Source organism: Bos indicus, chromosome 2 (genome assembly GCF_029378745.1).
Source record: "Bos indicus isolate NIAB-ARS_2022 breed Sahiwal x Tharparkar chromosome 2, NIAB-ARS_B.indTharparkar_mat_pri_1.0, whole genome shotgun sequence".
In the NCBI taxonomy this organism is placed as follows: domain Eukaryota; kingdom Metazoa; phylum Chordata; class Mammalia; order Artiodactyla; family Bovidae; genus Bos; species Bos indicus.
The window spans coordinates 103,929,709-103,943,217 of NC_091761.1; the positions used below are offsets into that span (position 1 = coordinate 103,929,709).

At 40.6% G+C, this 13,509-nt stretch overlaps 1 protein-coding gene across 1 annotated transcript in view; it reads right to left on the reverse strand.

The window, feature by feature from the left end:
* Positions 1-341: 341 nt before the first annotated feature.
* The window catches only part of MREG (melanoregulin), a 69,727-nt gene continuing 56,559 nt past the window's right edge, over positions 342-13,509 (reverse strand). Inside the window, exons 3-5 of the mRNA XM_070771891.1 lie at positions 4,722-4,812; positions 3,438-3,601; positions 342-2,185 (exon numbers count right to left, since the gene is read on the reverse strand). Of these exons, the coding sequence (XP_070627992.1) occupies positions 2,051-2,185; positions 3,438-3,601; positions 4,722-4,812 (390 nt within the window). The 3' untranslated portion in view covers positions 342-2,050. The remainder of the gene's footprint in view (positions 2,186-3,437; positions 3,602-4,721; positions 4,813-13,509) is intronic.

Sequence of the window (13,509 nt, forward strand, 5' to 3'; positions counted from 1 at the left end):
AGTCCCCACCCCCTTGCTTCCTTGGTACATGTTAAAATAAATAACTATTAATATAAAATTTTCCATCCGTCACCTGAAACTGCCCTGCATATACACACGAACCCCTGGATCCTGTTCCTGCTGAGCACCCTGTGACTTCTGAAGTGGTCACTCCCGTCACCCTCAAGCCCCTCTCACATACTTCTCAATGGACTTGAGCTCAGACTGGCCCCTTGACTGGCTTTAGAACAACCAGAGGTCCTTAAGCCCATCTCTCTCAGCCTCTTTACCTTTAATTTAAAGGGATTAAGGAAAGAATATCTGTTTCCTCTTTATTCTCGGAAATATAACACACATTCAACTGAAAAGTAAATATAGAAACTTTTTAATTCTTTGCAATGAAAATTTCCTGGATAATTCCATGAGTTTTTATAATCATAGAGACAGTTTTAACCTTACTTATTCATTACCAAAAATAAAGACTATCGTTACAACTTATTCTCTATAGATGCAAACAATCTCCTCTATTTTGACATCAAAAAAGGCAAAGACAAAACACAAATTCCATGGACAAGGATGAAAACAGTATGATCTTCAAATGTATTTTGTTAATTTACTGTTTCTTTTTGGTTTTGTTTGTCTGTCTCACTGTATGTTTATCTTGCAAGAGCCTACAGAAGTGAGAGAAAATATCTGCAGGCTAATTTTAAACAACATGAGAGAGGTATTAAGAACTAAACAAAACAAAATAAAAATGGATTATTTATTTTAAAAAATAAAACTTTTTGTTTACTTATTCAACTACAAAAAATTTTCCTGAAACATGTCAGTTAATTGGTCTGCAATGTACTCATAAATGGATAACATGGATCTCCTCTGACAAATATTTTAAACAAAGTATTCACTACCAAAAGAGTTAGTTGGGGTAGGGAAATCTTCAAGTCACAATCCCCTGCACAGACTACATACAAGTTACTTTTAAACCTGAAGTCAGAAAAGCAAAATCTGTAAAAGTAAGAATACTGCAATTATTTTCAGCAGTCTACTGATAAACCTGAAAAGCTCTTTTCAATACAATGAACCCTGATTTCATGACAAGCTCCTTGCTTAAGGGGCTATAACTTTTGAAGCTGAGCTACTCAACCTGTGGCAAACTGTATTGACAGAAATGCTCCATTCTGAAAATCATCTTCAGGATGGAAGAAAGTCCAGCAATGACTTTCTTCAATGCAGCACGGCCTACAGAGTTGCAAATATGCACGAGAGGACTCTGGGCAGGTGTAACTTTCAGTCAATAAGCTGGAAACAGGCTAAAGAGTAGAGAAGACAGTGAAGGTAAAATATGCCTGATAAAATATCAGGCAGGGGCTTGTGGCCCAGAGCTGGACACTATGCAAAAATGACATAACCAGATCTCAATAACGTTAAGAATTTGAGATGCCTGTACCACAACTGAAGACAGAGCTTTTTACATGGAGTTCTGCTTGGGATCATTCTACTTAGGACTCCCTCCTGAGCAGCACTCCTAGATATTTCTATTATTTGGTACACCTAAACTTCTGGATATTCTCCAATTGATGCTCTAAACACCTCCAAGGTTCTGTAGGTGCTCCAAAATCAAGGAAGGTCACATCATGCCTGGTAGTGTTTTGGTGTTAGCCTATATTATATAACAGTTATTTAAAAATTGGTAATCCATATTTAGGCTCAATGATGGCTCCAGGAATCTTATTAACTGGAATATCCCATTCTCCCAATAGGATCAGTGGTCAGAGCTCATTATACAACCAAAACCAAAATGGGGGCAACAGAATCTAATCACCCATGATAAAACAGCCCACTGACCAACTCTCTGATGCAAGATCACCACGATGTTTCAATGCAACTTCAACATTTCATAGAGTTTCATGATGACCAGCTATCCAAACTCTTAGGTTTTAGTAGGATTCAAAACCCTTTTTCTCTTAGCTAGCTCTCTCCTTGCTCATTCTCGTTTGCATGCATTTGCCCAACTTTGGTTGGCTGTTGAGGTCCAGCGGAAGAATTCCCATTCTGCCTCGTAGCTTCTCCTTTAGGGACTTGGAAAAGGAAAGTAGTGCAGTTCTTTCTGGCCATCTGCCAGGCATGGGACCCCAGCCTTCTTGGGGTAAGTTCGACTGGCAATTTTAAAGAACTCTTCCGCAGCATCAAGTGCAATGAGACGGTCCTGCCAAAAAATAAAAAACAAAAGTGTTGTCAAAATGGAAACAAAGCCGTGCCTGTGGCAAAAATTCATCTAAAAATCACATCCATCTAGAAATAACAATGAATGAGTAGAACATTTATTAAATTTTTCTCAACAAATTTAGAGACACTCCTTAATGACTTACATTCTCCAGAAAACATTCCCCTGCTCTTCGAGTCCTTTCAAATCATTTTTCAATCTTAGGCTGTATACCCAATTTCTCACATCTCTTTGACCTAAAAATGGCTCAAAAAACTGACTACCAAACAAAATTGGCTGAAAAACACAGATTCTTGAACTACAACCCAAGTCTCAACTGCTCTAAGTGTATTCCAAAAACCTGAATTTTTAAAGCCCTCCAAGTGATGATGATGTGCTGGCTACTGAACACCAAGGCATAAGATGCCAGCACCATCTCCCACACCTCATACCACGGTGAAGTTCATGGGGTCAGAATGATGAATAAGTACATGGACAACAGAGAAGCAAAAATTTAAAGCAAAATTGGGAACCCAAATGTCCATCAATAGAGGAATGGATAAAGAAGATGCAGTACATCTATACAACGGAATATTACTCAGCCATAAAAAAAGAACAAAATTGGATCATTTGCAGAGATGTGGATGGACCTAGAAACTGTCACTCAGAGGGAAGTAAGTCAGAAAGAGAGAAACAAATATTACATATGAATGCATATATGTGGAATCTAGAAAAATGGTACAGATGGTCTTATTTGCGAAACAGAAATAGAGACAAAGATATAGAAAGCAAGTGTATGGGCACCAGTGAGAGGGAGAGGGGAGTGAGTGGGATGAACTGGCAGGCTGAGATCGACATACACACACTAGTGACACTATCATAAAACAGACTAACTAATAGGAACCTACTGTATAGCGCCGGAAACTCTACTCAGTGTTCTACCAACACAACATTTTAAAGCAGCTATGTGAGATAAGTTGCTTCAGTCGTGTCTGACTCTGTGCAACCCTATGGACTATAGCCTGACAAGCTCCTCTGCCCATGGGATTCTCCAGGCAAGAATACTGGAGTGGGTTGCCATTCCCTTCTCCAGGGGATCTTCCCAACCCAAGGATAGAATCTGGTCTCTGAAATCTTCTGGATTGCAGGCGGATTCTTTACCATCTGAGACACCCTCCAAAAGGACAAAAGCATCTATACTCTAATAAAAATTAATTTTAAAAAATTACTAAAAAATAAGCAGATGGACACTTACCATAACAAAGAGATATCTCTCCGAGAGCTCCCAACTGGTAGGGAAAATACTGGTCTCTTCAGCCAGTCTCAACAGTATTTCCCGAGCTTTCCTTGTGTTTTTAGAATCACTGATGGTGCTCAGTTTTGTCACTGACAACAAAGAGTCTGCTTCTCTTTGAAAACCTGTGTAAAGAAATTAAACCCTCACGTGAAGCAGTCACAAGGAGACAACAGCCTGCAAGGGATGAGGGGACCGGCGACAGCTGTGAAGCAAATACGAGAAAGCTGAAGCCCAAAGCACCGCTCCCTTTGCTGCCCTGCAGCTCAGTGAGGTTGGTCGGGTCTTTAATTAAAATGCTTTTGCGGTTTCTTCGTATCAAATTTTCTTTGTCAACTTTTCCCTCCAAGTTAAGCCTCTGCTACTCACCCACTGACTGCCTGCCACCCACTTTATCAGTTTGGAAACCCTCCTCCCATTTCCTACTCTTCACCCCCTCCCCTGTCCCCAGAATTCCTACTTGTCCCCTCAACCTGCAAAATGGTCATCTTCAGGTCCAGACTCCTCCAAGCCCAGGTTCCCTCCCCCAGGGCAATATCGTTGGCTGGCTAAATTACTTATACAAAGGTCTAAAAGACTCATAGATTTAATACAAGCATAATATAAGCAACAGGGGATAGCAACTTGGTACCCACATTTGCAAAGTTATAATGCCAAGGTGTAATGTTCTGTTTCAAAGGAGAAGGACTGAGGACTTCAAAATTGATAAATCCATTTTTTCTGAACATGAAAACAAGCTTCTTTATAATGTGAGGGCCATATTTACTGAATTACAAGCCTGGCAGAATTAAGAAAAATCAATACCAAATAGCTACTCTAATACCACAGGTATTTGCGGTCTCTCTTACAAATAACATTTCTCCTAATCTGCTCTATCTTATAAAGCTATGAGTAATTGGCCAATCACTCCATTTAAATCAATCAATGTACAATGCCCCCAAATTCAATGATCTTGATTGAACGAATATCCCGTTATGATTTCACTGCCCTGTCCTACTTGATACTGAAGACAGATGGGGTAACACATGGCAAAATATGTCCTCAAGACAACGGCTGATGATAAGAGAAACATCAGATGTTTATGCTGGAGGATACAGAGAGGATGGTATTGGGAAAACAATTAGTACACAGTAGCCTTAATCATCAGTTACTGACATTCCTTTTATAAAAACCAGGCTGGAGAAGGTAGAGAGGAATAACCACAACTGGTTATTTTTGCCATTTTATAATCACTTTTAGACTCACCTAAATCTTCTAAAATATGTTTCCATCTACTTCTCACTTCCCTTCGAATCTGTCGCAGGGTGTAGATATCATAATTGAGTTTTTGCCACTCCTGTAGGAAAAATTAAACTTCAGTTTTATTTTTACACTTTGGTCTAAATCTCTATCTAATTCCCAAAGTTAAGTTGTTAATGCATGCAGTTCTCCTCTTCACTAATCTTCAAGGCATATCCTAAAAGAAGAGAAGGAGCTGGGTGAGATGAAGTCAGCAGGAATACATCACCTCCATGTCTGGGATATCAGCTATGTACCAGGTGATGTAACATATCTCAGAAACTATCCTAATTAACCTCTTCACATTATCTAATTTCCCAACTACAGTGATAGCACCTATAAAGTGGGGATAACAACAGTGAATATTCCATTTAAGGATGTTATAAAGATTAAAGGTATAAAAAAACTTTTATATATAAAATACCTGCACACAGTATTACTAAAGACTTTTTATAGATAAATAAACTGACGCCCAGAAAGTTTACCTAGCTAATACAGTATCATCCAGCTAATAGGTACTGGACTTGGTATTTGAATCCAGGTCTGACTCAGAAGTTTCTGAGAAAAAATGAGACCCAAAGAATTTGTATCTTCCTTTGTTATCAGAATACAGTGGAGTTGGGAATCCCAAGTTTCTTGATTTCCAGCCAATGTTTCCTTTACCGTATTTCAGCATTGCTCTCTTTCATTTGTATTCCCAAGACAGGATAAATTTTCAGGCACTCAGCAGAACTATTAAAAGGTTATCTTTTTGAATACTTCAACCTTATGGGTAGTAGGTCATCTTTGTTGTTGTTCAGTCACTCAGTCATGTCTGACTCTTTGCAACCCCATGGATGCCAGGCATCCCTGTCCTTCACCATCTCCCGAGCTTGCTCAAACTCATGTCCATTGAGTCCGTGGTGCCAACCAACCATCTCAACCTCTGTCATCCCCTTCTGCTGCCATCAATCTTTCCCAGCATCAGGGTCTTTTCTAATGAACCAGCTCTGCACATCAGGTGGCCAAAGTATTGAGCTTCAGCTCCTCAAACAGAACTTAAATCTTCCAGGAACGTAAGAATCTTTACTGCAGAGAAGGAAATGGCAACCCACTCCAGTGTTCTTGCCTTGAGAATCCCAGGGATGGGAGAGCCTGGTGGGCTACCGTCTATGGGGTTGCACAGAGTCGGACACAACTGAAGTGACTTAGCAGCAGCAGCAGCAGAATCTTTACTGAGCTACGGATTTCTTTTAAACACCATGGAAATATGTTTTCAAGGAGCCTTATCTACATGAAAAATTCGTTTTATAGAGTATACCTTTTCTGTGCTAAAGTACAGCTTAAAAGAGCATCATTCTAAACGCTCAATTTGAGACTCAGATTATATGGTATTTTGACTCCTCTAACTGAAAATGTTTCAGTGATGCCAGGCTTGCCTTGCTCATCCCTAATCAACTTTCATGACTGGTTAAGAGAAATCAATTTAGCTGCCATTCCCAAACATTTATAGATACCACTCTAAGAAGGAAAAACTAGTAAAATAGAGCATATTTGGTTATGATTGCATTTTAAATCTTGTATCTGAAGGTACAAAGCTATCAGAAGGTCACGGGTTTCACAAAACTATAATTCAAAAAGATACACGCACCCCTATATACACAGCAGCACTATTCTCAATAGCCAAAACATGGAAACAAACTAAATGGCCACGGACAGAGGAAGGGATAAAGATGATGTGGTACATATACACAACAGAATACTGCTGCTGCTGCTGCTAAGTCACTGCAGTCGTGTCCGACTCCGTGCGACCCCAGAGACGGCAGCCCACCAGGCTCCCCCGTCCCTGGGATTCTCCAGGCAAGAACACTGGAGTGGGCTGCCATTTCCTTCTCAACAGAATACTACTCAGCCATAAAAGAGAATGAAATAATGCCATCTGCAGCAACATGGATGGACCTAAGTATTATCACATGAAGTGAAGTAAGTCAGAAAGACAGACAAACAGTCTTTCGTATCACTTACATGCGGAACCTGAAGTATGGCACAGATGAACCTATCTATGAAACAGAAACCGAACTGTGGACATAGAGAGGAGACTGGTGGTTGCCAAGGGGAGGGGGTGGGAAGGGGTGGATTAGGACTTTGGGGTTAGCAGATGCAAACTGGTATATATAGAATGGATGAACAAGGTCTCACTGTATAGCACAGGGAACTATATTCAATATTTTGTGATAAACCATAATAGAAACGAATGTGAAAAAGAATGTGTGTGTGTGTGTGTATATATATATATATATATAAAATGAATGAACTGCTTTGCTGTACACCAGAAATTAACACAACATTGTACATCAACTGTACTCCAATAAAATAGAACTGTTTTAAAAGTTCATGAATTTCAGCTGTTGTTTATCAGTCAGGAAGTGGTGAATCTGAGTACTCTTGCCTGGTCCTCTGTTTCTGACCAAAGGTGTGTATGCACATGCATATGCATGAGTGTGCAGTGACTGGAGTCAGGGTGAAGCCTGTGACACTGGAGGGCAACGTAAACTGGGTCATCTCAGAAATGCACAGTCCTCACCATGTCCTTAGCACCATGTTAAAGCACTCCTATCCAATGCCCTACAGACTGTCTAAGTATTCAGTAGAGTATTGCCATTTTCATTGGATGTGCCATTCAGTATACATAGCATCTTGGAAAAGGGCACAAAGGGGTTGAATTCCAGTTCCATTACTCATTAAGAGCTTAACTTTGGGCAGGTTCATAAAGTGACAGCATGTCACTGGCCTACTCTGCAGTATGGGATAATAATATTGGCTTCCTCTCGGGCTTATTATGAGGATCAAATGCTTTCAGGCAAGCCCTGAAAATACAGCTTGGTGCACATTCTCCTCCAAAGCAGTGCAGCCACAGCTACGAAACAATATTCCAAGACTCAAGATTGATTTCTATTACAAGGACTGAGGACATTATACATGGCATGAGGCAGTATCTCATCGGTGAGGACCTTCAGAAGAAACATTTCTCTGTTCTTCACATCAGGTAGGATTTTGCCTTTCCCCAAAATTATTTCACTGTTCTGAACACTGAATTTTTATAACTGATCGGTTTCCATGCTTTCCTGAAAACGTAGAGTCCTATCATGGAAAATGTACAGAATCTCGAAAACGTTTTTTAATTAACAGAAGTTTTTACTACTTTTTACATATTTTTTTTTCCTCTTCTAGTTTGTGCTCTCTCACAGTAGTTTCATATAAGTTAACTTAACTCCTTTCTGATTTTAAAAAAGATTATAAATATATAAAAGATTACACAGAGCACCGCTGTGCTTCTTCTCAATGAAACTGACCCTCCTTGCCGGACTAAATGATAAATGATCAAAGTCCTATTCATGCTTGATAGAGACCCGCTCAATCAATTCACAAGACACTTTATACATTCACATAACCTTAAATTATCTAACAAACCACTAGGTGGCTTCACTACCTTGCGATGAAAAGTCTGCTAATTTTCCTTTAGCTCCTTGGGCTGATGGTCAGAACTTCTGTCCTGAACTAAGTGTAGCCAAATCTCTCTTTTTCAGACACCCATTCATCATTGGGTAATCTAGGCTTCAGGTTTTTTAAGTCTTTTCTTGCTGTCCATATGTTGGTTATTTTGCTATTCCTAAACACTAACAATGCTACACAATCTCATTGCATTTTACTGTCCGTTCCTCTGATAAACTGTCAAAGGAGAAGCAACGATGCAACGTTTTAAAATCTGCCGAGTATGGATGCATGTGATAAGTGCCTATTAAGATTAACAGAATGAAACTCAGCATTTCATAAATCCACATTTCTTCTTTTGACACAATAGTCATGGATAACCATATATGAAAGCATTCTGAAAGCTTTGTGCAAAATGTAAAGCTCTAAAACCAGAAGTAGCTTGGGCAGAGTTTTAATAAAGAATTGGCTTTTGAAAACATAAATGATGATAAGAGAGGATTTGAATTTTTTCTTAGCATATGATCCCAAAGAACAGAATCTAAATGTAGCAAATAAGAAACAATGATGAACAAAATCTTACCCACAACTAAAGAAACTAACTCATTTATTCCTTAGTATTAGAGAAAAACAAGATTTATGATGTCCTTCTACATTTTAAAAACTGCAGCAATTTTCTTCAGACAAATAACTTGAAAATAACAAGTCAAATATTCTTCACAAATGACTTGACACTCAAATCTACTAGACATCAAAAGTTAACACTCTTACCTTCTAAAACAATCTTTGTTTACTCATAATTTCTGAAGTAATGCAAGGTGGTCATTGTGTCACTGTGGCCTCCAAGTTGAACAATGAGTACATTAGCAGAGGTGTAATCAAAGAAATCATGCAAATTTAATTTCATAAGGTATCTGGGAACCAAGTCAAACCGAAAAACATCTGATTGAAAAAGAGCAACTGAAGATACTTAGCTGAATCCTTGAGGATTTTCTCCTCTCTAGTTTTTGGCCAGATCAGATTAGAGCTGCTAGATAAGAAGGCTGAGGTCAAACATGAACAGCAGAACAAAGAACAATCGGCTTCCACAGTCAGGAGCCAGCTTTCCTGCGGCTTCTCCATCCCATGAGCTGGTCTTGACCTTGAGCTCTGATTTAAGCTCCAGGGGTCATCTTCTCAGACATAAAATTAAAACATTTTATTCACACCTATTCTGTGTTACTGTGAGGTTGTAGATACATGGCACAGTTAAAATATACTTCTTACTTCTTCCTAAAATGGAGATTTGTACATTTGAAGAAATGTACTCTAACAATAGATGACATATACTTTAAAATCATCTTATGAGCAACTTCAAAAGAGATTAATTTACTTTTAACTATACAAATATAACTAATATATAATTAATATAATCACAAAGAAATAAAAATTCAAAGAGAACAGAGGGCATAAAATGAAAACTTGCTGCATCTGCTTAGCTTGAGTTGGGTTACGTGCCCATCCTTGAGCCAGGGGGATATGCTGATTGGCTTATGTTATTGGATTTCAAGCCAAGCACCCCTTCAAAGGATTCTGATTTTGTTGCTCTGAGAGATAGGTCCCACACAGATATTTTAAAATAGTCCCTTATTGGTTCTAATATCCAGCCAGGGTTGAGTTTATTAGCTTAAGCCAATCAGTGTCCTGTTTGAGCTGTGGTGCTGGAGATTCTTGAGAGTCCCTTGGACAGCAAGGAGATCAAACCCGTCAAAATCAGTACTGAATATTCATTGGAAGGACTGATGCTGAAGCTGAAACTGCAATAGTTTGGCCTCCTGATGCAAAGAACTGACCCACTGGAAAGGACCCTGATGCTGGGAAAGATTGAAGGTGGGAGGAGAAGGGAATGACAGAGGATGAGATGGTTGGATGGCATCACCGACTCAGTGGACATGAGTTTGAGCAAGCTCTGGGAACTGGTGAAGAACAGGGAAGCCTGGTGTGCTGCAGTCCATGGGGTCACAAAGAGTCAGACACGACTGAATGACTGAACTGAACTGAATCAGTGTCCACTCTTAGAACTGAGAATGTAACTGTTCTCTCCAAAGGAAATTTGGGACAAACCTGATAGATTGATGAGAGAAGAGGAAAACAGGTCTTGGAGAAGCGAACATCAAGCATCTGCTTGTGGCAGACAGATCAGTTACCCCAGGGTCTGTATTATGTCTTTCTTTTTTGCTACTGGAACCCAGATTTCACTGGGGGCTGCAATGTGCCAGCCCCAGGGAACAGATCGTGATCTGTGCAAATGCTAGTGAGACTCTGTATCCCCACTTGTCCTCCTCCCTTGCAATGAGAGACAGAGAAAGATGGAAGAGCTATATTGCCCCAAGTACCAACATGTATCATACACTGTGTATATCCCTATGGGAATTCCCACTTCAACTCAACATCCACATTAAAAGAAGACTCCATACGACTGTAGTTATAACAACATTATATTGCTAATATTAAACATCTAACTCAAGGAACTACAAGGTGCAGAGTAGTCAAATACTTTTACTTGAAAGTGATAGCTTTTTGATAAAATGAATTCTTTGAATATTGTAACTGCTATCTCTTTCCTTTCAATTTTCACCAATTCGTATCATCTTATGCTACTTTCTATTCAAAATGGAGTTTCCAAAAGATATTTAAAAAATATATATATTGACTGCTTCTCCCATTTCATTTTCTTTCATTCTGCAGGTAGATAAGTAAGAAAGACATGTGATATATGGGGGTGGAGGAATATCTGCATTTTAACAAGCCTCTAACGGATTCTCTCATGCTTGCTTTTCACAGAGAAATGTGAAGTGGATAACACAGACTAAGGTAGTCTTCAAGCTACTGAAGAGCATTCAAAGCTGTTGACGTCAGCTTGGAGGAAGGTTTTTAGTGACACAGGAAAGGGCTTGGTTTCTGAGCTTAGCCATCATTTTCATCAGGTACTGTATGGGGTCAAAGTTCACAAAAGTAGCAGAGATGACTAACACAGGGAATGTAAGAATCAAGGCTTGAAACCTGTAACAAATAAGGCCTATGATATAAAATCTACAAGTTGAAATTTATTAGCAGCAGTTCATGCAAAAGACACGTCCCTGCATCTGGTCCTTTGGCTATGTTGACTTTTTTCAACCTAAGAGTTGGGTGCATTTTTATTTGCTCCTAATAACAAGAACTAATAACTTTATTTATTCCTTGTTCCAGTAAGACTTGTTCGTGTTAGTGGAAGCCACAGAAAGATCGATATTAGATGGGACTTTCCACCCAGGATGAAGGTTTTCTAAGAGAATGGGCTCTCCATCACTGGAGCTCCATGTGATAGCTGCTGTACTTTAGGGGCTTCCCTGGTGGCTCAGACAGTAAAGAATCCACCTACAATGCAAGAGACCTGGGTTCAATCCCTGGGTTTGGGAGATCCCTAGAGGCAAGCACGGCAACCCACTCCAGTATTCTTGCCTCGAGGATCCCCATGGACAGAGGAGCCTGGTGGGCTACAATCCATGGGGTCGCCAAGAGTCAGACACGACTGAACGACTAAGCACACAGCACGGTGAAAATACACTATATAATTTATCATTTCTAGAAATATAACTTCTGTAGGCTCTTTCAACATAATATATTCCTTCTGTGTCACCTGGAAAAATTAGAAAAGGATTTGAAGGCATTTACAAAAAAAGAGAGTCAGACAGACAGTAGACAGATATAGATAGATAATATTGACAGAGTACCTATAACTTCCCAGGTACTACTCTAAACTCTTTATATGTATTTATTTAGTTAATTCTCATAATATGACATGTATGAGATGGATTTTCTAAAATATTTTTATTTATTTATTTGGATCTTATTTGCAGCAGGATCTTTAGCTGTGGCACGCAAACTCTTAGTTGCAGTGTCTGGGATTTAGTTCCTGGACCAGGGATCGAAACCCTGGCCCCCTGCATTGGGAACGCAAGGCTTTAGCTACTGGGCTACCAGGGAAGTCTCAATGAGATGGATATTATTATAACATTTGAAAAATGAGGAAACTGAGGCTCAGGGAGATGAAGTACTTGCCCAGGTGTACACACTAGTAGATAAGGAGCTGAGATTTCTGACCCAGGCAGTCTGGTTGTAGGGCCAACATGCATAGCCACTGTCCACCCTGTCTCTTCAAACAGGAAAGTGCTGGGAGGTGGGGGGTGTGGGGAGGAGTTGGTGCATGAGCAAGGTAAGAAGGCAGTTAAAGACAAAAGAGCAGATGATTAGAACAGAGGTCAACCTGAAGGAGGAACAGAGGAAACACAATTAAAATCATGGAAGAAAAAAGAACTTTTCTAAAAGCAAAGTATCACCAGGCTTTAGGCAAGAATGCAGCCACGCAAGAACATCCTTCTCAAGGGTTGACTCCCTGGGAGTCCTTCCTTTGGGGACTTCCGTTCCGTCTCCCCTCCTCAGAGCAGGTGGAGGGACCTCAACCCCCTGAACTACCCCTCTCCCACACCCTCCTGTCCACCTGGCTACTGTCACCTCTGAGGAGTGAGACAAAGGCAAAACCACTCCCTTCAAGATGCAGATGGGGTGGGCAGTAAGGGGTGGCAGAAGCCAAGGTCTGAGATTCCGAGGACAGAGGAGAAAAGGTCAATGTCTGGGATCGGGCTGTGCTTGTCTGCAAGGCAGAGACAGCTGAGAAACTGCCCACACTTTTCTGAAACTAGGCTTCGAAACTGAGAAAGGCCCCAAGGTTCTTAGACTCATCTACCTACTGGATACTTCCTTTGCTCTTCCCTTGAAGCCCCATCACTCATTTCAGAAGGAGACAGGTCACACTGTCTCCCTTCCCTTGGAAAAGTCCCTGGAAAGCCGGCGGCCCTCTCCTCCCAGGCTTTCAAGATGACTGGGTCACAGGACATCTAATTCAGAAACCCGGCCGGGGCCCCAACGGGCTCACAAGACCAACCACAGTTTCCCTGGCTCACGTGACAGACTTCTTCCTTCCAGAGTGCATCGGCTGGCATCTCTGAACAAACACCCGAACGCTTCAACCCCAGATGCCAAATCCAAGAAATGGATTTCTGCCAGGAACTAGCTCCCTCTTCCTGAGAGGTCAGAGGGTTTCAGTGACGCACTACCAAGACGCCCTTCCCTTTACCCTGCTTCCTCTAATGCCACGTGGTTGTCCACCCTCCCTTCTCGGCTACGTGGTTTCAAAGGGAGCTTCCAGAGCCTTCTCTCTTCCTCCTCATCCCCTTACTCATCAGCGCCTGGCTATCAGCTTTTC